Raw genomic sequence first — 26095 nt, 5'->3', positions numbered from 1 at the left:
TAAAACCGCACCAATATTTTTATTTCTTCCGCTTTAACAGAGTGGCAAAGCACATGGAGGGGCGACGGGGGAGGGGGGGAGGTAAACGCGACTTATGAAAAAGAAAAATATAAATAAACATTCACGCGAATAATAATTAAAAAAACAACCTACTTTTCATTTTGTTTTTTAACCGGGTAGCCACACTCCTGTGTGATGAGTCTGTGGGTCTCTGTGATGAGTATATGGGTCTCTGCTGTGTGATGAGTCTATGGGTCTCTGCTGTGTGAGTAGTCTATGGGTCTCTGCTGTGTGATGAGTCTATGGCTCTCTGCTGTGTGATGAGTCTATGGGTCTCTGCTGTGTGATGAGTCTATGGCTCTCTGCTGTGTGATGAGTCTATGGCTCTCTGCTGTGTGATGAGTCTATGGCTCTCTGCTGTGTGATGAGTCTATGGCTCTCTGCTGTATGATGAGTCTATGGGTCTCTGCTGTGTGATGAGTCTATGGGTCTCTGCTGTGTGATGAGTCTATGGCTCTCTGCTGTGTGATGAGTCTATGGCTCTCTGCTGTGTGATGAGTCTATGGGTCTCTGTGTGTGATGAGTCTATGGCTCTCTGCTGTGTGATGAGTCTATGGGTCTCTGCTGTGTGATGAGTCTATGGCTCTCTGCTGTGTGATGAGTCTATGGGTCTCTGCTGTGTGATGAGTCTATGGGTCTCTGCTGTGTGATGAGTCTATGGCTCTCTGCTGTGTGATGAGTCTGTGGGTCTCTGCTGTGTGATGAGTCTATGGCTCTCTGCTGTGTGATGAGTCTATGGCTCTCTGCTGTGTGATGAGTCTATGGGTCTCTGTGTGTGATGAGTCTATGGGTCTCTGCTGTGTGATGAGTCTATGGGTCTCTGCTGTGTGATGAGTCTATGGCTCTCTGCTGTGTGATGAGTCTATGGGTCTCTGTGTGTGATGAGTCTATGGCTCTCTGCTGTGTGATGAGTCTATGGCTCTCTGTGTGTGATGAGTCTATGGGTCTCTGCTGTGTGATGAGTCTGTGTCTCTGCTGTGTGATGAGTCTATGGGTCTCTGCTGTGTGATGAGTCTGTGTCTCTGCTCTGTGATGAGTCTATGGCTCTCTGCTGTGTGATGAGTCTATGGGTCTCTGCTGTGTGATGAGTCTATGGGTCTCTGCTGTGTGATGAGTCTATGGGTCTCTGCTGTGTGATGAGTCTATGGGTCTCTGCTGTGTGATGAGTCTATGGGTCTCTGCTGTGTGATGAGTCTATGGGTCTCTGCTGTGTGATGAGTCTATGGGTCTCTGCTGTGTGATGAGTCTATGGGTCTCTGCTGTGTGATGAGTCTATGGGTCTCTGCTGTGTGATGAGTCTATGGGTCTCTGCTGTGTGATGAGTCTATGGGTCTCACACTCCACGCTCCACATTCCGAGTCCCGCGCTCTCACAGAGAGGCCTCGGGTGGATCCGGCCCCCGTCTTTTCCCACCGCTCCCCCCCCTAAAAAAAATCCGATCCACCGTCACGGACAAATCCGGTCCACCCCGTGCCGTGCCAGCGGGAGGTCCGTCACGGCGGCGGCGGCGGCGGTGCGGAGGTGGTGCCGGGGGTCGTGAGGTCACTCCTGCGGCACCACCATGAGGAGCTTCTGGAGGAAGACGGTGACGCTCTCTGGCAGGCCCGGAGGAGGCGACAGGCGGAGAGACGCGCGGAGGTTACGGAGACACCGTGGTGGTGGTGCGGTGTGGTGGTGATTGTGGTGGTGTTTGTGGTGGTGCGGTGTGGTGGTGGTGCGGTGTGGTGGTGTTTGTGGTGGTGGTGTTTGTGGTGGTGTTTGTGGTGGTGGTGTTTGTGGTGGTGGTGTTTGTGGTGGTGGTGTTTGTGGTGGTGTTTGTGGTGGTGCGGTGTGGTGGTGTTTGTGGTGGTGTTTGTGGTGGTGTTTGTGGTGGTGGTATTTGTGGTGGTGGTGTTTGTGGTGGTGGTATTTGTGGTGGTGGTGTTTGTGGTGTTTGTGGTGGTGTTTGTGGTGGTGGTGGTGTTTGTGGTGGTGGTGGTGTTTGTGGTGGTGTTTGTGGTGGTGGCGTTTGTGGTGGTGTTTGTGGTGGTGTTTGTGGTGGTGTTTGTGGTGGTGTTTGTGGTGGTGTTTGTGGTGGTTGTGGTGGTTGTGGTGGTGTTTGTGGTGGTTGTGGTGTTTGTGGTGGTGTTTGTGGTGGTTGTGGTGGTTGTGGTGTTTGTGGTGGTGTTTGTGGTGGTTGTGGTGTTTGTGCTGGTGGTGTTTGTGCTGGTGGTGTTTGTGCTGGTGGTGTTTGTGCTGGTGGTGTTTGTGCTGGTGGTGTTTGTGGTGGTGGTGTTTGTGGTGGTGTTTGTGGTGGTGTTTGTGGTGTTTGTGGTGTTTGTGGTGTTTGCGGTGTGTGTGGTATTTGTGGTGTGTGGTGTTTGTGGTGTTTGTGGTGGTGGTGTTTGTGGTGGTGTTTGTGGTGCTGGTGGTGTTTGTGGTGTTCGTGGTGGTGTTCGTGGTGGTGTTCGTGGTGGTGGTGTTTGTGGTGGTGTTTGTGGTGGTGTTTGTGCTGGTGGTGTTTGTGCTGGTGGTGTTTGTGCTGGTGGTGTTTGTGCTGGTGGTGTTTGTGCTGGTGGTGTTTGTGCTGGTGGTGTTTGTGGTGTCCGGCAAAACAACCCCCTACCTCCTCGCGGTGCCGGACGGGCAACTCTGTCGTGGACAGCGCTGTGGGGGGAGATCCAATTTTGATTGGTTCCTCCCCTCATGGCATATGTGTCCACCACAGGGGCTAAACGGGGGCTCTGGACGGGTGCGAGGGGCTGGTAACCCCTCCACCTTCAATTAATTACCACGAAACTACGAATTAAACTGAAATATGTAACAACTAAGCTTGTGCCGGAGGCCCCGGGGGGCCAGGCGTCTATGACGTCTCCTGGCCAAACCCCAATTGGCGGAGCCAGGAGATTGAATACCTACCCTCGGGGCTACTCCAGAAACAACGAAAAGCCACTACGGTTGGCCACGTGGAATGTTCGAACGCTCACTGCAGAGGAGAGGCTGCCACTCCTCTGTCGGGAGCTGGACCGGTACCACCTGGATCTATGCGGCATTCAGGAGGTCCGGTGGACCGGCTCTGGCTCCTGCCACCATGAGGGGTGGACAGTCCTCTACTCGGGGCAGCAGACTGCCAAACAACAGGGTGTGGGTCTTCTTTTGAACAAAAGAATGAAGGGGGCGTGGGAGCGTGGCGGTGAGGTGTGGGAAGCTGTAAGCCCCAGGCTACTTTGGGCTCGCCTTCCCATCAACCGGAGGCGAGGAATGGTGGTCGTGGTTACTTATGCCCCCACCGAAGATGAACATCCGTGGAGGGATGCAGGCAAAGCCGATGAGTCAGATGCCTTCTATGACCTCCTGTCACAGGTGCTGGCTAAAGTGGCCCCTCGGGATAGAGTCATCATGTTGGGTGACTTCAATGCCCGAGTTGGTCATGATACTGGCACCTGGTCTGGAGTGATTGGAGGGCATGGGCCAGATCAGCTCAATAACAACGGTAGGAGGCTGCTAGATTTTTGTGCAGCCCATGGGCTTGTAATTACCAACACGCTGTTCCGGCATCGGCGCATCCACACAACATCATGGATGCATGCCGGGTCCAAGCAAGAACATCTGCTGGACTACATAGTGACGGACCAGCGAATGCGAGCCCATGTCCTTGACACCAGGACCTACCGTGGAGCTGATCTGCCCTCTGACCATCGACTAGTCATCTGTAAGATGCGCCTGCCATTCTTCCACTCCGGTGGTGGGTGTACACCCAGGACCCCATTCCAACCTAAAGTGGCCTGGTCTCAGTTATCTGATGAAAGTTGCAAGCGAGAATTTCATCATCGCTTGCGGCTGGGATTGGCATCGTCCCCGACTCCTCCTGATGTCGAGGGTAAATGGGCGAGGTTTAGGACTGTGACTCATGCAGCTGCAATGGCTGCTTTGGGTACGCGGTCCAGACCTCCCCAGACACTCTGGATGACAGAGGAGTTGTTCACGATGGTTGAGAAAAAGCAACAGGCCCACTGTCATCGGCTACAGAATCCCACGTCAGAGAATGAGGAGGCTTACCGCAGCCTTCGCTCGGAGGTTCGGAGAGCCGTGAGGCGCTGCAAGGATGGGTGGTGGTCGCGGGTTGCTGAGGAGATGGAGTCTGCCTCAGTGGCCCGTGATCACAAATCTCTATTTAACTCCATCAAAAAAGTAACCTGCAGCGCCACACCTATTACCATCATTAGGGGAAAAAACGGTGATCCAATTTCCGACCCCCAGGAACAGGTTCGCAGATTTGCTGAGCATTTCTGTGAGGTCCTGGGGGAGGGAAAATCCCTCAGCCAGGAAAACATCGTGGCACAAAGCGAGGATGACCCTGCTGAGGCTGCGGTGCCTCAAATATTGGATGAAGTCACCCCCTGTGAGTGGCTGGCTGAGGTGCCATCTGCTGAGGAAGTATTGAAGGCGATCCGGAGTCTGAGACCAGGAAAGGCAGCGGGCAGAGATGATCTCCCAAGCGAAATGCTGAGGGAGGGTGGCGTTTGTGCACAGACTGCCCTATATGACATCATAACAACAGTCTGGACCACTGGACGGGTTCCGCAGGATTGGAAGGATGCCCTGGTGGTCCCCCTTTTTAAGAAGGGGGACCGCACAGACTGTAACAACTACAGGGGCATCTCACTCCTCATTGTGCCGGGAAAGGTCCTGGCAAGGATTATTCAGCATCGCCTTGCCAGGCACGCTGAGGAGAGGCTTGCGGAGCCCCAATGTGGTTTCAGGAAAGGGCGGTTCTGCACAGATGCCATATTTTCTGTCCGTCTGCTACAGCAGAGGTGTAGGGAATTCCAACAAGACCTACATCTCTGCTTTATTGACCTGGTCAAGGCCTATGATACCATCAGTAGGCCTGGGCTCTGGGTCGTTCTTCGTGCTTTTGGAGTACCTGACCCTCTGCTCACGATCATTAAGGACCTTCATGATGGTGAGCGGGCCCGGGTAAAACTACGTGGCCGGGAGTCAGAGCCATTCCCTGTACACCTTGGGGTGCGACAGGGATGTCCTCTGGCTCCCACATTATTTAACATCTATTTTGACCACGTAGTTCGTGAAGCCTTCAATAGCTGTACCGGGGGAATCTCCATATGGTACAGATATAATGGGAGGCTAATCGATGCCCGGGTGCGGTCAAGGGATGGCTCCCTATTGCTCAACCACGTTATGTATGCTGATGACTTGGTAATAGCTGCTCAGTCAGAGGAGGAGTTGGAGACGCTGCTGCTGAGACTGGAGCGTGCCACTAAGAGGTGGGGCCTTACCATCAGCCCCACCAAAACTAAGCACCTGCCTGGGTATTTTGTACCATCGGACACTCCACCCCCACAACTCCCAATCGGTGATGGGGCAGTTGTGGAGAGAGTGGAGAGTTTCCCATACCTGGGCAGTGTGCTTATGACTGGCTCCAGTTTAACAGCAGAGGTCTCACTCCGAATCAGTCGAGCGGCAATATCTTTTCATCGGTTGCGTAACGCTGTGTGGAAGCTACCCGGTCTGTCGCTCCGCACTAAGCTTCAGGTCTTCTCGGCCACGGTCATTCCCTCCCTTCTCTACGCTTGCGAAACGTGGACCCCCCTAATGGAACATCTTCGCCGGTTAGAAACATTTAGGCTGGCCTGCCTACGATCCATCCTGGGTTTAACCAGACTGGATTGTGTGAGGAGCTCACAAATCCTTGAAAGATCTGGGCAGGGTCCCATCGGTGAGCTCCTCCGGCAGGCAAGGCTGCGATGGCTGGGTCATGTAGCCCGCATGCCCAGCCACCGCATGCCGAAACAGCTTTTGTTTGGCCGGATTGAGGGGGCTAAGCGGGCGCGGCACGGGCTAGAGAAGAGATGGGAGTGATGTGGTACAGGAGGACGTGGAGCTGAGTAGACTTGCCGATGACTGGTACCAGCGGTGTCAAGATCGGCCTCTGTGGAGGAGGCTCGTGAAGGATGCTACTGGGCAGTTGGAGGCAGTCGCCCTCCAACAACAACGGAGGACGGAGGAGCGACGCTCAGAACAACGAGCAGAGCGCCGGGTGGCTAAAGCACAGCAGGTTGGCACAGTAGGGGGCACAGGTGGTGCATCAGCCAGTCATCTCAGTCAGTCGACCCGTGGCACCTGGGTCTGCCCCGTGACCTCCTGCCAGCGGGCGTTCGACACTTCACGTGGCCTCAGGGTGCACATAGCCTGGCACAAGCGTCGTGGTGACGTCACCGCCACTTAGTGGCGAATGGCGGTTGTTGTTGTTGTTGTGGTGTTTGTAGTGGTGGTGTTTGTAGTGGTGGTGGTGTGTGTGGTGTGTGTGGTGTTGGTGTTTGTGTGGTGTGTGTGGTGTTTGTGTGGTGTTTACGGTGTCACCGTGTTACCCATTTTCCGCGCGAGCCGTGGTGGACGCCGCCAGCGCACGCCGGCGTAGTAGAACGGCACCCCGGTGAGGAGGATTGCCGCGCCGATGGCGCACTCCGTGGGGGTGGCCCAGAAGGAGACGACGACGAGGAACAGGCAGCCCAGCACGAAGCTCACCGGCAGCAGCAGACTCACCTGCAGCAGCGTGAAGCACGCAGCAGCGTGAAGCACGCGGCAGCGTGAAGCACGCAGCACCGTCACCCACCCAGCACAGTGAAGCACGCGGCAGCGTGAAGCACGCGGCACCATCACCCACCCAGCACAGTGAAGCACGCGGCAGCGTGAAGCACGCGGCACCATCACCCACCCAGCACAGTGAAGCACGCGGCACAGTGAAGCACGCAGCACCGTCACCCACCCAGCACAGTGAAGCACGCGGCAGCGTGAAGCACGCGGCACCGTCACCCACCCAGCACAGTGAAGCACGCGGCAGCGTGAAGCACGCGGCACCGTCACCCACCCAGCACAGTGAAGCACGCGGCAGCGTGAAGCACGCAGCACCGTCACCCACCCAGCACAGTGAAGCACGCGGCAGCGTGAAGCACGCAGCAGCAGACTCACCTGCAGCAGCGTGAAGCACACACATGGTCTCTGTGTGTCTCTCTGTGTCTGTGTCTCTGTCTCTCTCTGTGTCTCTGTGTGTCTCTCTGTGTCTGTGTCTCTGTGTGTCTCTGTGTGTCTCTGCGTGTGTCTCTGCGTGTGTCTCTGCGTGTGTCTCTGCGTGTGTCTCTGTGTGTCTCTGTGTGTCTCTGTGTGTCTCTGTGTCTCTGTGTGTCTCTGTGTGCCTGTCTCTCTGTGTGTCTGTGTGTCTCTGTGTGTCTCTGTGTGTCTCTGTGTGCCTGTGTCTCTGTGTGCCTGTGTCTCTGTGTGTCTCCCTGTGTCTGTGTGTGTATCTCTGTGTCTGTGTGTCTGTGTCTCTGTGTGCCTGTGTCTCTGTGTGTCTCTGTGTGTCTCTGTGTGTCTCTGTGTGTCTCTGTGTGTCTCTGTGTGTCTCTGTGTGTCTCTCTGTGTCTCTCTGTGTCTCTCTGTGTCTCTCTGTGTCTCTCTGTGTCTCTGTGTCTCTCTGTGTCTCTCTGTGTCTCTCTGTGTGTCTCTGTCTCTCTCTGTGTCTCTGTGTGTCTCTGTGTGCCTGTGTCTCTGTGTGTCTCTGTGTGTCTGTGTCTCTGTGTGTCTGTGTCTCTGTGTGTCTCTCTGTGTGTCTCTCTGCGTGTCTCTGTGTGTCTCTGTGTGTCTCTGTGTGTATCTCTGTGTCTGTGTGTCTCTGTGTGCTTGTGTCTCTGTGTGTCTCTCTGTCTCTGTGTCTCTCTCTGTGTCTCTGTGTCTGTGTGTCTGTGTCCGTCTTCACCTTGATGGGGCGGTGGAGGTCTGGCTGAGTGTAACGTAGCCACATCATCCCCGCTATGTCTCTCTCTGTGTGTCACTGTCTCTGTGTGTCTCTGTGTGTGTCTGTGTGTGTCTCTGTGTGTGTCTCTGTGTTTCTCTCTCTGTCTCTGTGTCTCTGTGTCTGTGTCTTCACCTTGATGGGGCGGTGGCGGTCTGGCTGAGTGTAACGTAGCCACATCATCCCCGCTATGTCTCTCTCTGTGTGTCTCTGTCTCTGTGTCTCTGTGTGTGTCTCTCTCTGTTTCTGTGTGTCTCTGTGTGTCTCTCTCTGTTTCTGTGTGTCTCTGTGTGTCTCTCTCTGTTTCTGTGTGTCTCTGTGTGTCTCTGTGTGTGTCTCTGTGTCTCTGTGTGTGTCTCTGTGTCTCTGTGTGTCTCTGTGTGTCTCTGTGTGTCTCTGTGTGTCTCTGTGTGTCTCTGTGTCTCTGTCTGTGTCTTCACCTTGATGGGGCGGTGGCGGTCTGGCTGAGTGTAACGTAGCCACATCATCCCCGCTATGTCTCTCTCTGTGTGTCTCTGTGTGTGTCTCTGTGTGTGTGTCTGTGTGTCTCCGTGTGTGTCTCTGTGTGTGTCTCTGTGTGTGTCTCTGTGTGTGTCTGTGTGTCTCTCTCTGTCTCTCTGTCTCTGTGTGTGTCTCTGTGTGTGTCTTCACCTTGATGGGGCGGTGGCGGTCTGGCTGAGTGTAACGTAGCCACATCATCCCCGCTATGTCTCTCTCTGTGTGTCTCTGTGTGTGTGTGTCTCTGTGTGTCTCTGTGTGTGTCTGTGTGTCTCTCTCTGTCTCTCTGTCTCTGTGTGTGTCTCTGTCTGTGTCTTCACCTTGATGGGGCGGTGGCGGTCTGGCTGAGTGTAACGTAGCCACATCATCCCCGCTATGTCTCTCTCTGTGTGTCTCTGTGTGTGTCTCTGTGTGTGTGTCTCCGTGTGTGTCTCCGTGTGTGTCTCTGTGTGTGTCTCTGTGTGTGTCTCTGTGTGTGTCTCTGTGTGTGTCTCTGTGTGTGTCTCTGTGTGTGTCTCTGTGTGTGTCTTCACCTTGATGGGGCGGTGGCGGTCTGGCTGAGTGTAACGTAGCCACATCATCCCCGCTATGCACAGGCCCACACAGAGCCAGTTGAAGAAGCTGAACAGGTTGATGATGGAGAAGACGTCGCTCGAAACCGCGTAGACCAGCGTGAGGGCACACTGCGGGGAGACACGCGGGGAGACATGGAGACACGCGGAGACACGGAGACACGTGGGGAGAGACATGGAGACACGCGGAGACACGCGGAGACATGCAGACACGCGGAGACATGGAGACACGCGGGGAGACATGCAGACACGCGGAGACACGGAGACACGCGGGGAGACATGGAGACACGCGGGGAGACACGGAGACACGTGGAGACACGTGGGGAGACATGGAGACACGCGGAGACACGTGGGGAGACATGGAGACACGCGTAGACCAGCGTGAGGGCACACTGCGGGGAGACACGCGGAGACACGGAGACACGTGGGGAGACATGGAGACACGCGGAGACACGCGGGGAGACACGCGGAGACACACGGAGACACGCGGGGAGACATGGAGACACGCATAGACCAGCGTGAAGGCACACTGCGGGGAGACACGCGGGGAGACATGGAGACACGTGGGGAGACATGGAGACACGTGGGGAGAGACACGTGGGGAGAGACACGTGGGGAGAGACACGTGGGGAGAGACACGTGGGGAGAGACACGTGGGGAGAGACACGTGGGGAGAGACACGTGGGGAGAGACACGTGGGGAGAGACACGTGGGGAGAGACACGCGGGGAGAGACACGTGGGGAGAGACACGTGGGGAGAGACACGCGGGGAGAGACACGTGGGGAGAGACACGCGGGGAGAGACACGCGGGGAGAGACACGTGGGGAGAGACACGTGGGGAGAGAAACGTGGGGAGACATGGAGACACGTGGGGAGAGACACGCGGGGAGAGACACGTGAGGAGAGACACGCGGGGAGAGACACGTGGGGAGACATGGAGACACGTGGGGAGAGACACGCGGGGAGAGACACGTGGGGAGAGACACGTGGGGAGAGACACGCGGGGAGAGACACGCGGGGAGAGACACGCGGGGAGAGACACGTGGGGAGAGACACGTGGGGAGACATGGAGACACGTGGGGAGAGACACGCGGGGAGAGACACGTGGGGAGAGACACGCGGGGAGAGACACGTGGGGAGACATGGAGACACGTGGGGAGAGACACGCGGGGAGAGACACGTGGGGAGAGACACGCGGGGAGAGACATGTGGGGAGACATGGAGACACGTGGGGAGAGACACGTGGGGAGAGACACGTGGGGAGAGACACGTGGGGAGAGACACGTGGGGAGAGACACGTGGGGAGAGACACGCGGGGAGAGACACGCGGGGAGAGACACGCGGGGAGAGACACGCGGGGAGAGACACGCGGGGAGAGACACGCGGGGAGAGACACGCGGGGAGAGACACGTGGGGAGACATGGAGACACGTGGGGAGAGACACGCGGGGAGAGACACGTGGGGAGAGACACGCGGGGAGAGACACGTGGGGAGACATGGAGACACGTGGGGAGAGACACGCGGGGAGAGACACGTGGGGAGAGACACGCGGGGAGAGACACGTGGGGAGAGACACGTGGGGAGAGACACACGTAGACACGGAGACACGTGGGGAGAGACACGTGGGGAGAGACACGTGGGGAGAGACACGCGGGGAGAGACACGCGGGGAGAGACACGCGGGGAGAGACACGCGGGGAGAGACACGCGGGGAGAGACACGTGGGGAGAGACACGTGGGGAGACATGGAGACACGTGGGGAGAGACACGCGGGGAGAGACACGTGGGGAGAGACACGCGGGGAGAGACACGTGGGGAGACATGGAGACACGTGGGGAGAGACACGTGGGGAGAGACACGTGGGGAGAGACACGTGGGGAGAGACACGCGGGGAGAGACACGCGGGGAGAGACACGCGGGGAGAGACACGCGGGGAGAGACACGCGGGGAGAGACACGCGGGGAGAGACACGCGGGGAGAGACACGTGGGGAGAGACACGTGGGGAGAGACACGTGGGGAGACATGGATACACGTGGGGAGAGACACGCGGGGAGAGACACGCGGGGAGAGACACGTGGGGAGAGACACGCGGGGAGAGACACGTGGGGAGACATGGAGACACGTGGGGAGAGACACGCGGGGAGAGACACGTGGGGAGAGACACGCGGGGAGAGACACGTGGGGAGACATGGAGACACGTGGGGAGAGACACGTGGGGAGAGACACACGTAGACACGGAGACACGTGGGGAGAGACACACGAGGAGACGCGGAGACACGTGGGGAGAGACACGTGGGGAGAGACACGTGGGGAGAGACACACGTAGACATGGAGACACGTGGGGAGAGACACGTGGGGAGAGACACGTAGACATGGAGACACGTGGGGAGAGACACGCGGGGAGAGACACACGAGGAGACATGGAGACACGTGGGGAGAGACACGTGGGGAGAGACACACGTAGACACGGAGACACATGGGGAGAGACACGTGGGGAGAGACACGTGGGGAACGTGCCACTCCCCCACCCCCTACCCCCCGCCCCCCTCACTCACAGTGACGATGAGCGAGGGCACGGGGGTGAGAAGTGAGGTGTGAATCATGGACATTGCCTGGGGCAAGTGACCCTCCCTGGCTCCCACGAAGAACATCCTGCACACACACACAGTTACACAGTCACACACACACAGTTACACACAGTCACACACACAGTCACACAGTTACACACACAGTCACACAGTCACACACACACAGTCACACACACACACAGTCACACACACACAGTCACACACAGAGTCACACACACAGTCACACACACACACACAGTCACACACACACAGTCACACACAGAGTCACACACACACAGTCACACAGTCACACACACAGTCACACACACACAGTCACACAGTCACACACACAGTCACACACACAGTCACACAGTCACACACACACAGTCACACAGTCACACACACAGTCACACAGTCACACACACAGTCACACAGTCACACACACAGTCACACAGTTACACACACACAGTTACACACACAGTTACACACACAGTCACACACACAGTCACACACACAGTCATACACACAGTTATACACACAGTCACACACACAGTCACACACACAGTCACACACACACAGTTATACACACAGTTACACACACAGTTACACACACACAGTCACACACACACACAGTTATACACACAGTTACACACACATAGTCACACACACACAGTCACACACACACAGTCACACAGTTACACACACAGTTACACACACAGTTACACACACACACACATTCACACACACACACACACACAGTCACACACACACACACAGTCACACACACACACACACAGTCACACACACACACAGTCACACACACACACACAGTCACACACACACACAGTCACACACACACACAGTCACACACACAGTTATCCACACAGTCACACACTCACACAGTCACACACACAGTCACACACACACACAGTCACACACACACACAGTCACACACACAGTCACACAGTCACACACAATCACACACACAGTCACACACAATCACACACACAGTCACACACACAGTCACACACAATCACACACACAGTCACACACACAGTCACACACAATCACACACACAGTCACACACAGTTACACACACAGACACACACAGTCACACACAGTTACACACACAGTTACACACACAGTCACACACACAGAGTCACACACACACAGGCACACACACACAGGCACACACACACAGGCACACACAGGCACACAGTCACAGTCACACGCACACACAGGCACACAGTCACAGTCACACGCACAGTCACACACAGGCACACACACAGTCACACACACACACAGTCACACACACACAAACACACACACAGTTACACACAGTCACACACACACAGTCACACACAGTCACACACAATCACACACACAGTCACACACAGTTACACACACTTACACACACAGTCACACAGTCACACACAGTCACACACAGTCACACACAGTTACACACACACAGGCACACACAGGCACACACACACACACAGGCACACACAGGCACACAGTCACACACAGGCACACACACAGTCACACACACACACAGTCACACACACACACACACAGTCACACACAGACACAGTCACACACAGACACAGTCACACACACACAGGCACACACAGGCACACAGTCACACACACAGGCACACAGTCACAGTCACACACACAGTCACAGACACAGTCACACATAGTCACACACACACAGTCACACACACACAAACACACACACACAAACACACACAGAGTCACACACACACACAGTCACACACACACAGTCACACACACACAGTCACACACAGGCACACACATATAGTCACACACACACAGTCACACACACAGTCACACACACAGTCACACACACACACGGGTCAGACACAGCCACACACACAGTCACAACAACCGCCATTCGCCACTAAGTGGCGGGTGACGTCACCACGACGCTTGTGCCAGGCCATGTGCACACACACACACAGTCACACACACACACACAGACACGCACAGTGTTAGTTAGGTTGGTCTAGTTAAGCGCTAGTTAGGAGCTAGTTAGGAGCTAGTTAGGAGCTAGCTAGGTGCTAGCTAAGCGCTAGTTAGGCACTAGTTAGCGCCTAACCAGCGCTGAGTTAGGGGCTAGTTAAGTGCTAGTTAAGTGCTAGTTAGGTGCAAGTTAGGCGCTAGTTAGGGGCTAGTTAAGTGCTAGTTAAGTGCTAGTTAAGCGCTAGTTAGGCGCTAGTTAGACGAGTGTATTTTACCGGGCGGACGTGAAGAGGGAGCCGTTGACGGAGCCGAAGCAGGAGAGGCCAACACACAGCGGGATGAGCCACGCCATGCGGCCCAGATGGTAGTTACCAAAATCCTGCGGTGGTGGTGGTGGTGACGGTGGTGGTGGTGGTGGTGACGGTGGTGGTGGTGACGGAGGTGGTGGTGACGGAGTTGACGGAGGTGGTGACGGAGGTGGTGACGGAGGTGGTGGTGGTGGTGGTGACGGAGGTGGTGGTGACGGTGGTGGTGGTGACGGTGGTGGTGGTGGTGGTGACGGAGGTGGTGGTGGTGGTGACAGTGGTGGAAGGGGGAGACATGGTGCAGTGACACCGCTGTTAATACACAACAACCACAACAACCACAACAACCACAACCACAGGGTGGGCAAATGTCCGACCTAGCGACTGACCAAGCGACTGACCGAGCGATTGACCGAGCGTCTGACCTAGCGACTGACCTAGCGACTGACCAAGCGACTGACCTAGCGACTGACCAAGCGACTGACCTAGCGACTGACCTCGCGACTGACCAAGCGACTGACCAAGCATCTGACCTAGCGACTGACCTCGCGACTGACCAAGCGACTGACCTAGCGACTGACCAAGCGACTGACCTAGCGACTGACCGAGCGTCTGACCGAGCGACTGACCTAGCATCTGACTCAGCGACTGACCTAGCGTCTGACCGAGTGACTGATCTAGCGTCTGACCGAGCATCTGACTCAGCGACTGACCTAGCAACTGACGGAGCGACTGACCGAGCGTCTGACCTAGCGACTGACTCAGCGTCTGACCTCGCGACTGACCAAGCGACTGACTGAGCGACTGACCGAGCGTCTGACCTCGCGACTGACCAAGCGACTGACCTAGCGTCTGACCGAGCGTCTGACCGAGCGTCTGACCTCGCGACTGACCAAGCGACTGACTGAGCGACTGACCGAGCGTCTGACCTCGCGACTGACCAAGCGACTGACCTAGCGACTGACCTCGCGACTGACCTAGCGACTGACCTAGCGACTGACCTAGCGACTGACCTAGCGACTGACCTAGCGACTGACCGAGCGACTGACCGAGCGACTGACCGAGCGTCTGACCTAGCGACTGACCTCGCGACTGACCTAGCGACTGACCTAGCGACTGACCTAGCGACTGACCTAGCGACTGACCAAGCGACTGACCTAGCGACTGACCGAGCGTCTGACCTCGCGACTCACCGAGCGTCTGACCTAGCGACTGACCTAGCGACTGACCGAGCGACTGACCTAGCGACTGACCGAGCATCTGACTCAGCGACTGACCGAGCGACTGACCGGGCGTCTGACCGAGCGACTGACCTAGCGACTGACCGAGCGACTGACCGGGCGTCTGACCTAGCGTCTGACCTAGCGACTGACCGAGCGTCTGACCTAGCGACTGACCTAGCGTCTGACCTAGCGACTGACCGGGCGACTGACCTAGCAAGTGACTGAGCGACTGACCTAGCGACTGACCGAGCGACTGACCGAGCAAGTGACTGAGCGACTGACCTAGCGACTGACCTAGCGACTGACCGAGCGTCTGATCTAGCGTCTGACCGAGTGACTGACCTAGCGTCTGATCTAGTGTCTGACTCAACGTCTGACCTAGCGTCTGACCGAGCGTCTGACCGAGCGTCTGACCTAGCGTCTGACTCAGTGTCTGACCGAGCGTCTGACCGAGTGACTGACTCAGCGACTGACTCAGCGACTGACCGAGCGACTGACTCAGCGACTGACTCAGCGACTGACCGAGCGACTGACCGAGCGACTGACCGAGCGTCTGACTCAGCGACTGACTCAGCGACTGACTCAGCATCTGACCGAGCGACTGATTCAGCGACTGACCTAGTGTCTGACCGAGCGACTGACCGAGCGACTGACTCAGCGTCTGACTCAGCAACTGACCGAGCGACTGACTCAGCGACTGACTCAGCGACTGACCTCGCGACTGACCTCGCGACTCACCGAGCGTCTGACCGAGCGACTGACCTAGCGTCTGACCTAGCGTCTGACCTAGCGACTGACCTAGCGACTGACCGAGCGACTCACCGAGCGTCTGACCTAGCGACTGACCTAGCAAGTGACTGAGCGACTGACCTAGCGACTGACCTAGCGACTGACCGAGCATCTGATCTAGCGTCTGACCGAGTGACTGACCTAGCGTCTGATCTAGTGTCTGACTCAGCGTCTGACCGAGCGTCTGACCGAGTGACTGACTCAGCGACTGACTCAGCGACTGACCGAGCGACTGACTCAGCGACTGACTTAGCGTCTGACCGAGCGACTGACCGAGCGTCTGACCTAGCGTCTGACTCAGCGTCTGACCGAGCGTCTGACCGAGTGACTGACTCAGCGACTGACTCAGCGACTGACCGAGCGACTGACTCAGCGACTGACTTAGCGTCTGACCGAGCGACTGACTCAGCGACTGACTCAGCGACTGACTCAGCGACTGACTCAGCGACTGACCTAGCGTCTGACCTAGCGACTGACCGAGCGACTGACTCAGCGTCTGACTCAGCGACTGACCTAGCGTCTGACCGAGCGACTGACCGAGCGACTGACTCAGCGACTGACTCAGCGACTGACCGAGCGACTGACTCAGCGACTGACTCAGCGTCTGACCGAGCGACTGACCTAGCGACTGACTCAGCGACTGACTCAGCGACTGACTCAGCGACTGACCGAGCGACTGACTCAGCGACTGACTCAGCGTCTGACCGAGCGACTGACCGAGCGACTGACTCAGCATCTGACCGAGCGACTGACGCAGCGACTGACTCAGCGACTGACTCAGCGACTGACTCAGCGACTGACCGAGCGTCTGACCGAGCGACTGACTCAGCGACTGACCGGGTGTCTGACCAAGCGACTGACCAAGCGACTGACCGAGCGACTGACCAAGCGACTGACTCAGCGACTGACTCAGCGTCTAACTCAGCGACTGACCAAGCGACTGACCGAGCGACTGACCAAGCGACTGACTCAGCGTCTAACTCAGCGACTGACTCAGCGACTGACTCAGCGTCTGACCGAGCGACTGACTCACCACGGCGACGGCCTCCGAGTGCAGCATCTCGCTGGGCGTGAGAGTGGTGAAGTAGGCCAAGTTCGTGAGCACGTACACAGTCGTGACGATGGGCATCGAGATGATGATGGCACGGGGGAGGTTCCTAGGGTGTCACGTGGGGGGGGGGGCGGGGGTATTGGTGGGGGGTGGGTGGGGGGGTGGTGGGGGGTAAACATCGGACTGTGATGAGCAAGTGGGTGAGAGCTTGTCACCTGCTCGCCCACTCACCTGCCCACCCACTCACCCACCCACCCACCTATCCACTCACCCACCCACCCATCCACCCATCCACTCACCCACCCACCCATCCACCCATCCACTCACCCACCCACCCATCCACTCACCCACCCACCCATCCACTCACCCACCCACCCATCCACTCACCCACCCACCCACCCACCCGCGCATCCACTTACCCATCCATTCACTTGCCCGCCCACCCACCCACTCACCCACCCACTCACCCACCCACCCATCCACTCACCCACCCACCCATCCACCCATCCACTCACCCACCCACCCATCCACTCACCCACCCACCCATCCACTCACCCACCCATCCACTCACCCACCCACCCATCCACTCACCCACCCACCCATCCACTCACCCACCCACTCACCCACCCGCGCATCCACTTACCCATCCACCCACCCATCCACTCACTCGCCCACCCCCCCACCCACCCACTCACCCATCCACTCTACCACCCACTCACTCGCCCACTCGCTCACCCACTCACCCACTCACCCACCCGCCCACTCACCTACTCACCCACCCGCCCACTCACCCACTCACCCACTCACCCACCCGCCCACTCACCCACCCACTATCCCACCCACCCACTCGCCCGTGCACGTTGTGAGAGGTTGTTGCTTAGTAACCGGCGGGCTGCTCACGGTTACTAAGCAACGTGACGAGGACCGGGGGGGGGGGGCTGGGGGGGGGTGGTGGTGCAGGCTCCCTACTTGTAGGGCTCTATCATCTCCTCCGTCACGAAGTTGAGGTAGTTCCTACACACACAGACACGGGGAGGGGGGGGGTGAGTGGGTGGGTGGGTGGGTGAGTGAGTGGGTGAGCGGGTGAGTGGGTGAGCGGGTGAGTGGGTAAGTGAGTGGGTGAGTGGGTGAGTGGGTGAGTGGGTGGGTGGGTGAGTGGGTGAGTGGGTGGGTGGGTGGGTGAGTGGGTGAGTGGGTGGGTGAGTGGGTGAGTGAGTGAGTCGGTGAGTGAGTGAGCGAGCGAGTCGGTGAGTGAGTGGGTGAGTGAGTGAGTGAGCGAGTGAGTCGGTGAGTGAGTGAGTGAGCGAGCGAGTCGGTGAGTGAGTGAGCGAGCGAGTCGGTGAGTGAGTGAGCGAGTGAGTCGGTGAGTGAGTGAGTGAGCGAGCGAGTGCGTGAGTGAGCGAGTGAGTCGGTGAGTGAGTGAGTGAGCGAGCGAGTCGGTGAGTGAGTGAGTCGGTGAGTGAGCGAGTGAGTGAGCGAGCCGGTGAGTGAGTGAGTCGGTGAGTGAGCGAGTCGGTGAGTGGTGAGTGAGTGAATCGGTGAGTGAGTGAGCGAGCGAGCTGGTGAGTAGCTGGTGAGGTTCGCTCACCACCCTCCGTAGGCAAAGAGACCGCTGTACAGCGCCAGGACGATGTGCTTCACGTCGTAGTTTGTGCCGGAGAAAACCGTCTCGGGTAGCAGGTTCGGCACATCACCTGCAAAGATAAAGGTCCCCCGTGTAGCCTCTAACAGAGCTGTAGGGGCAAGTGCCGTTGATAGCACACAGAGACCCACAGACTCATCACACAGCAGAGACCCATAGACTCACAAGGTGAGGCTCACAGAGAGTGAGTCAGGGTGAGGCTCACAGTGAGTGAGTCAGGGTGAGGCTCACAGTGAGTGAGTCAGGGTGAGGCTCACAGTGAGTGAGTCAGGGTGAGGCTCACAGTGAGTCAGGGTGAGGCTCACAGTGAGTGAGTCAGGGTGAGGCTCACAGTGAGTCAGGGTGAGGCTCACAGTGAGTCAGGGTGAGGCTCGCAGTGAGTCAGGGTGAGTCTCACAGTGAGTGAGTCAGGGTGAGGCTCACAGTGAGTGAGCCAGGGTGAGGCTCACAGTGAGTCAGGGTGAGTCTCACAGTGAGTCAGGGTGAGGCTCACAGTGAGTCAGGGTGAGGCTCACAGTGAGTCAGGGTGAGGCTCACAGTGAGTCAGGGTGAGGCTCACAGTGAGTGAGTCAGGGTGAGGCTCACAGTGAGTGAGTCAGGGTGAGGCTCACAGTGAGTGAGTCAGGGTGAGTCTCACAGTGAGTGAGTCAGGGTGAGGCTCACAGTGAGTGAGTCAGGGTGAGGCTCACAGTGAGTGAGTCAGGGTGAGGCTCACAGAGAGTCAGGGTGAGGCTCACAGAGAGTCAGGGTGAGGCTCACAGAGAGTGAGTCAGAGTGAGGCTCACAGTGAGTCTGGGTGAGGCTCACAGTGAGTGAGTCAGGGTGAGGCTCACAGTGAGTGAGTCAGGGTGAGTCTCACAGTGAGTGATCCAGGGTGAGGCTCACAGTGAGTGAGTCAGGGTGAGGCTCACAGTGAGTGAGTCAGGGTGAGGCTCACAGTGAGTGAGTCAGGGTGAGGCTCACAGTGAGTGAGTCAGGGTGAGTCTCACAGTGAGTGAGTCAGGGTGAGTCTCACAGTGAGTGATCCAGGGTGAGGCTCATAGTGAGTGAGTCAGGGTGAGGCTCATAGTGAGTGAGTCAGGGTGAGGCTCACAGTGAGTGAGTCAGGGTGAGGCTCACAGTGAGTGAGTCAGGGTGAGTCTCACAGTGAGTGAGTCAGGGTGAGGCTCACAGTGAGTCAGGGTGAGGCTCACAGTGAGTGAGTCAGGGTGAGTCTCACAGTGAGTCTGGGTGAGTCTCACAGTGAGTGAGTCAGGGTGAGGCTCACAGTGAGTCAGGGTGAGGCTCACAGTGAGTGAGTCAGGGTGAGGCTCACAGTGAGTGAGTCAGGGTGAGGCTCACAGTGAGTGAGTCAGGGTGAGTCTCACAGTGAGTGAGTCAGGGTGAGGCTCACAGTGAGTCAGGGTGAGGCTCACAGTGAGTGAGTCAGGGTGAGTCTCACAGTGAGTCTGGGTGAGTCTCACAGTGAGTGAGTCAGGGTGAGGCTCACAGTGAGTCAGGGTGAGGCTCACAGTGAGTGAGTCAGGGTGAGGCTCACAGTGAGTGAGTCAGGGTGAGGCTCACAGTGAGTGAGTCAGGGTGAGTCTCACAGTGAGTGAGTCAGGGTGAGGCTCACAGTGAGTCAGGGTGAGGCTCACAGTGAGTGAGTCAGGGTGAGGCTCACAGTGAGTGAGTCAGGGTGAGGCTCACCGCGGGCGATTTGCACGAACCCCAGGCTGATGATGAGTCCCAGGGCCAGCAGCTTGGCCCCCATGAAGGCGTCTTGGACTCGCGTCGCCGCACGGACACTCACGCAGTTCACTGCCGTCAGCAGCACTGGGGGGGGGGGGGGTCACGTGGGGGGTCACGTGGGGGAGGGGGGTCACGTGGGGGAGGGGGGTCACGGGGGGGGGGGGGGGTGGTGGTCACACACACGCAGGGCACCAGGGTCAGGCTGCTGCTGATACTGCTGCTGATGCTGCTGCTGATACTGCTGCTGATACTGCTGCTGATGCTGCTGATGCTGCTGCTGATACTGCTGCTGATTGCTGCTGCGTGCGTTTGGGTGCCGGGAAGCTGCTGCTGGCCAGCGCCAGTAGCAGCTGCCCTGACACGGCACACGAAGAGTCACAGACTCACGCACATAGAGAGACACACAAAGACTCACACACAGAGAGAGTCACACACAGAGACACACAGAGACACACACAGAGACACACAGACTCACACACAGAGACACACACAGACACAGAGAGAGTCACAGACTCACACACAGAGAGAGACACACAAAGACACAGAGAGAGTCACACAAAGACACAGAGAGAGTCACACAAAGACACAGAGAGCGTCACACAAAGACAGAGAGAGTCACACAAAGACACAGAGAGAGTCAAACAAAGACACAGAGACACACAGACTCACACACAGAGACACACAGAGACACACAGACTCACACACAGAGACACACAGAGACACACAGAGACACACAGACTCACACACAGAGACACAGACTCACACACAGACTCACACACAGAGACACACACAGAGACACACACAGAGACACACACACACAGACTCACACACAGAGACACACAGACTCACACACAGAGACACACAGAGACACACAGACTCACACACAGAGACACACAGACTCACACACAGAGACACACAGACTCACACACAGAGACACAGACTCACACACAGAGACACAGACTCACACACAGACTCACACACAGAGACACGCAGACTCACACACAGAGACACACAGACTCACACACAGACTCGCACACAGAGACACAGACTCACACACAGAGACACACAGACTCACACACAGAAACACACAGACTCACACACAGAGACACACAGACTCACACACAGAGACACACAGACTCACACACAGAGACACACAGACTCACACACAGAGACACACAGACTCACACAGACTCACACACAGAGACACAGACTCACACACAGAGACACAGACTCACACACAGAGACACAGACTCACACACAGAGACACAGACTCACACACAGACTCACACACAGAGACACAGACTCACACACAGAGACACACAGACTCACACACAGAGACACACAGACTCACACACAGAGACACACAGACTCACACACAGACTCACACACACTCGCACACAGACTCGCACAGACAGAGACACACAGACTCACACACAGAGACACACAGACTCACACACAGAGACACACAGACTCACACACAGACTCACACACAGAGACACACACAGAGACACACAGACTCACACAGACTCACACACAGCGTTATACATTGCAGGCTGCATCTAATGTGTACTGTAGCGTCAATAAGTGGCAGTCACAAACTAAATACATTGACGTTACAGAGTGGATACAGCTGTGTGCACCGAACCTAACCCCACTGGTTCTTCACGTTCTGTAGATGTAGATGCCACTGGTTATTCACGTTCTACAGATGTAGATGCCACTGGTTCTTCACGTTCTGTAGATGTAGATGCCGCTGGTTCTTCACGTTCTGTAGATGTAGATGCCACTGGTTCTTCACGTTCTGTAGATGTAGATACCACTGGTTCTTCACGTTATACAGATGTAGATGCCACTGGTTCTTCACGTTATACAGATGTAGATACCACTGGTTCTTCACGATCTGTAGATGCCACTGGTTCTTCACGTTCTGTAGATGTAGATGCCACTGGTTCTTCACGTTCTGTAGATGTAGATGCCACTGGTTCTTCACGTTAAATGTAGATGCCACTGGTTCTTCACGTTAAATGTAGATGCCACTGGTTCTTCACGTTCTGTAGATGCCACTGGTTCTTCACGTTCTGTAGATGTAGATGCCACTGGTTCTTCACGTTCTGTAGATGCCACTGGTTCTTCACGTTCTACAGATGTAGATGCCACTGGTTCTTCACGTTCTGTAGATGTAGATGCCACTGGTTCTTCACGTTCTACAGATGTAGATGCCACTGGTTCTTCACGTTCTACAGATGTAGATGCCACTGGTTCTTCACGTTCTGTAGATGTAGATGCCACTGGTTCTTCACGTTCTACAGATGTAGATGCCACTGGTTCTTCACGTTATACAGATGTAGATACCACTGGTTCTTCACGATCTGTAGATGCCACTGGTTCTTCACGATCTGTAGATGCCACTGGTTCTTCACGTTCTACAGATGTAGATGCCACTGGTTCTTCACGTTAAATGTAGATGTAGATGCCACTGGTTCTTCACGTTCTGTAGATGTAGATGCCACTGGTTCTTCACGTTCTGTAGATGTAGATGCCACTGGTTCTTCACGTTCTACAGATGTAGATGCCACTGGTTCTTCACGTTCTGTAGATGTAGATGCCACTGGTTCTTCACGTTCTGTAGATGCCACTGGTTCTTCACGTTCTGTAGATGTAGATGCCACTGGTTCTTCACGTTCTGTAGATGTAGATGCCACTGGTTCTTCACGTTCTGTAGATGCCACTGGTTCTTCCCGTTCTGTAGATGTAGATGCCACTGGTTCTTCACGTTCTGTAGATGTAGATGCCGAACGGGCGACTTTGTTCGCATTCCTCAGTGTTCGCGTTATTTTATTATTTCTCCGTGGGCCAGCCGTGAAATACGATTGCGCAATTGCATCACATCCTGTGCCTGGTCGTGGCGGTGAGCGCTACAAACCCGGCCACCACCCGAGTTCAATCCCCGCTCACGGCCAACACCACCAGTCACGATTATCCGAACCGGTCCTGGGCCTCCCCTAGGTCGACTCAGCCTCGAATGAGTTAACCCAGTGCGGTGTGTAAATATCGTCACTGGGGAGACGAAGGTGGTCGGGCGTGGTGCTGGCCACCCACCCCCTCGTGTGCCGTGCCGGCCTTCATAGGTGCTGATCGCTAACAGCACTTGCCCCTACAGTCTGTTACAGGCTACACGGGGGACCTTTGTCTTTGTCTCTTTCTCTGTGTCTCTCTCTCTCTCTGTGTCTCTCTCTGTGTCTGTGTGTCTGTCTGTGTGTCTGTGTGCGTGTCTCTCTGTGTCTGTGTCTTTCTGTGTCTCTCTGTGTCTGTGTGTGTGTGTCTCTCTCTGTGTGTCTCTGTGTCTGTGTCTCTGTGTCTGTGTCTCTGTGTGTGCGTCTCTGTGTCTCTCTGTGTATGTCTCTCTCTGTGCGTGTCTGTGTGTGTGTCTCTCTCTGTGCGTGTCTGTGTGTGTCTCTATTTCCATCAATCTGCACATTCCACACATTCCTCAAATCGCTCAAACGCATTCATGCGGAGGGAGGAGCTGGTAGGAACGTCGGGTTGCTCGGTCAATGGCCAGGGTCAACAACAACAACGGCGGCGGCACCACGTGGTGGTGCATTCCGCAAATATGCCCGACTGTAAGGGCGGGCACAAGCCGGCGTGAGTCAGTGAAACGTTGAGTTTTATAAGGGCACCACGGGGTGACCAGCCCATCCACTCGCTCACCCAGCCACTCACACGCCCATCCACTCACTCACCCAGTCACTCACCCACCCATCCACTCACTCACCCAGTCACTCACCCACCCATCCGCTCACTCACCCAGCCACTCACTCATTCAGCCACTCACTCACCCAGCCACTCACTCACCCAGCCACTCACCCACCCATGAACTCATCCACACAGCCACTCACCCACCCATCCACTCACTCACCCACCCATCCACTCACCCAGTCACTCACTCACCCATCCACTCACTCACCCATCCATCCACTCACCCATCCACTCACTCACCCAGCCACTCATTTACCCATCCACTCACTCACTCACTCACCCAGCCACTCACCCACCCATCCACTCACTCACCCAGCCACTCACCCACGAATTCAACCACCCACCCACCAACTCAATCAGCTGCTCACCCACCCAGTCACTCACTCATTCAGCCACTCACCCACCCAGCCACTCACCCACCCAGCCACTCACCCACCCAGCCACTCACCCACCCAGCCACTCACCCACCCAGCCACTCACCCACCCAGCCACTCACTCATTCAGCCACTCACTCACCCAGCCACTCACTCACCCAGCCACTCACCCACCCATCCACTCACCCAGTCACTCACTCACCCATCCACTCACTCACCCATCCATCCACTCACCCATCCACTCACTCACCCAGCCACTCATTTACCCATCCACTCACTCACTCACCCAGCCACTCACCCACCCATCCACTCACTCACCCAGCCACTCACCCACGAATTCAACCACCCACCCACCAACTCAATCAGCTGCTCACCCACCCAGTCACTCACTCATTCAGCCACTCACCCACCCATCCACTCACCCACCCATCCACTCATCCACCCATCCACTCACCCACCCATCCACTCACTCACCCACCAAATCCACTCACCCACCCACTAACTCAACCCCAGCCCCAACTCACCAACGCAGGCGCACGCCAGCAACTTGGCGGGCGCCTCGGGCACTGCGCAGACCTTCGGGAAGGCCGGCTTCAGCGTGTAGGTGGCGAACACGAACGCCACGATGTACTGCGACGAGGGCCGGATCACGAGCAGCTCCACCCAGAGCTTCAGGAAGCCGACGAGCGGGCCGTACACCTCGAGCATGTAGGCGTAGTCGCCGCCCGACTTGCTGATGGTGGTGCCCAGCTCGGCGTAGCAGAGGGCGCCGGCGGCCGAGAAGACCCCGCACGAGGCCCAGACGACCAGGGCCCAGCCGGGCGAGCCGGCCTCGCGGGCCACGCCCGTGGGCGTTACGAAGATGCCCGAGCCGACGATGGTGCCCACGATGATGGCGACGCCGTTGAAGAGGGTGATGGTGCGCTTCAGCTCCACGCCGGTGGTGGTGCCGGTGCCGGTGGTGGTGCCGGTGGTGGTGGTGGTGGTGCCGGTGGAGTCGCCCGTCGCTTTGCCGGCGCGGGGTAACATCGTCCGCGTGGCTCCACCACCACCACCACCACCGTTATCATCGTCGTCGTCGTCCTCCTCTAAGGCGGCGGTGTCCGCGCGTTGTTGTTGTTGTTGCGGATGATGAGGAGGAGGAGGTGACAGATCGGCCCGCTTCGCTCGGTTGTGGTTGGGCGACATGGCTCGCCGGTTTCGAGGTTTTTTTGTTTTTAACCGGTTCGGGACGTTTTTTTTGTTTTAACCGGTTCTGGGGGAATTTTTTTAACGGTTCGGGTGGGTGGTAAATTTTGGCGGTGGTGGTGATGATGGTGCTGACGGTACCGGTGAAGGTGCTGACGGTACCGGCGAAGGTGCTGACGGTACCGGTGAAGGTGCTGACGGTACCGACGAAGGTGCTGACGGTACCGGCGAAGGTGCTGACGGTACCGGCGAAGGTGCTGGTGGTACCGGCGATGGTACTGGTGGTTCTGGTGGTACTGGCGATGCTACAGGTGGTACCAGGTGATGGTACTGACGGTACTGGTGGTTCTGGTGGTACCGGCGAAGGTTCTGGTGGTACCGGTGAAGGTTCTGGTGGTACCAGGTGATGGTACTGACGGTACTGGTGGTTCTGGTGGTACCGGCGATGCGACTGTCCCAGGAACCGTGCACGCAAAATAATTACGGCTCGCCCGATATGCTGCAATAGATTCGATTCCAAAGGGAATCGACCAAACGTGGACGAATCGATTCCTAAATTTT

At 56.7% G+C, this 26095-nt stretch overlaps 1 protein-coding gene across 1 annotated transcript; it reads right to left on the bottom strand.

Annotated features, from left to right (window-relative positions):
• LOC116957065 (large neutral amino acids transporter small subunit 1-like) lies at nt 1-26095 on the bottom strand. The gene is made up of 10 exons (XM_032978984.2): nt 24871-26095; nt 20172-20297; nt 18429-18534; nt 17810-17854; nt 16823-16946; nt 13748-13851; nt 11479-11575; nt 8884-9033; nt 6432-6606; nt 1-1655 (listed from the first exon to the last, which is right to left on the bottom strand). The coding sequence occupies exons 1-10, from the start codon at nt 25532-25534 to the stop codon at nt 1603-1605; spliced, it is 1644 nt and encodes a 547-aa protein (XP_032834875.2). The 5' UTR covers nt 25535-26095; the 3' UTR covers nt 1-1602.

The sequence above is a fragment of the Petromyzon marinus genome, chromosome 69 (assembly GCF_048934315.1).
Source record: "Petromyzon marinus isolate PM22_M1 ecotype Great Lakes invasive population chromosome 69, UKy_Petmar_22M1.pri1.0, whole genome shotgun sequence".
In the NCBI taxonomy this organism is placed as follows: domain Eukaryota; kingdom Metazoa; phylum Chordata; class Hyperoartia; order Petromyzontiformes; family Petromyzontidae; genus Petromyzon; species Petromyzon marinus.
The sequence above is the reverse complement of the archived record's forward strand: the minus strand, read 5'-3'. Positions and strand labels throughout refer to the sequence as shown.

Bases quoted from the DNA above. Each gene is read 5' to 3' on its own strand.
- LOC116957065 (XM_032978984.2), bottom strand. From the start codon at position 25,534: ATGTCGCCCAACCACAACCGAGCGAAGCGGGCCGATCTGTCACCTCCT. The intron at 18,535-20,171 runs GTGAGCCTCACC...TTATCTTTGCAG, and splicing joins GTTCGTGCAAATCGCCCGCG to GTGATGTGCCGAACCTGCTA. The intron at 1,656-6,431 runs GTAACACGGTGA...CGGGCCTGCCAG, and splicing joins ACGGCTCGCGCGGAAAATGG to AGAGCGTCACCGTCTTCCTC.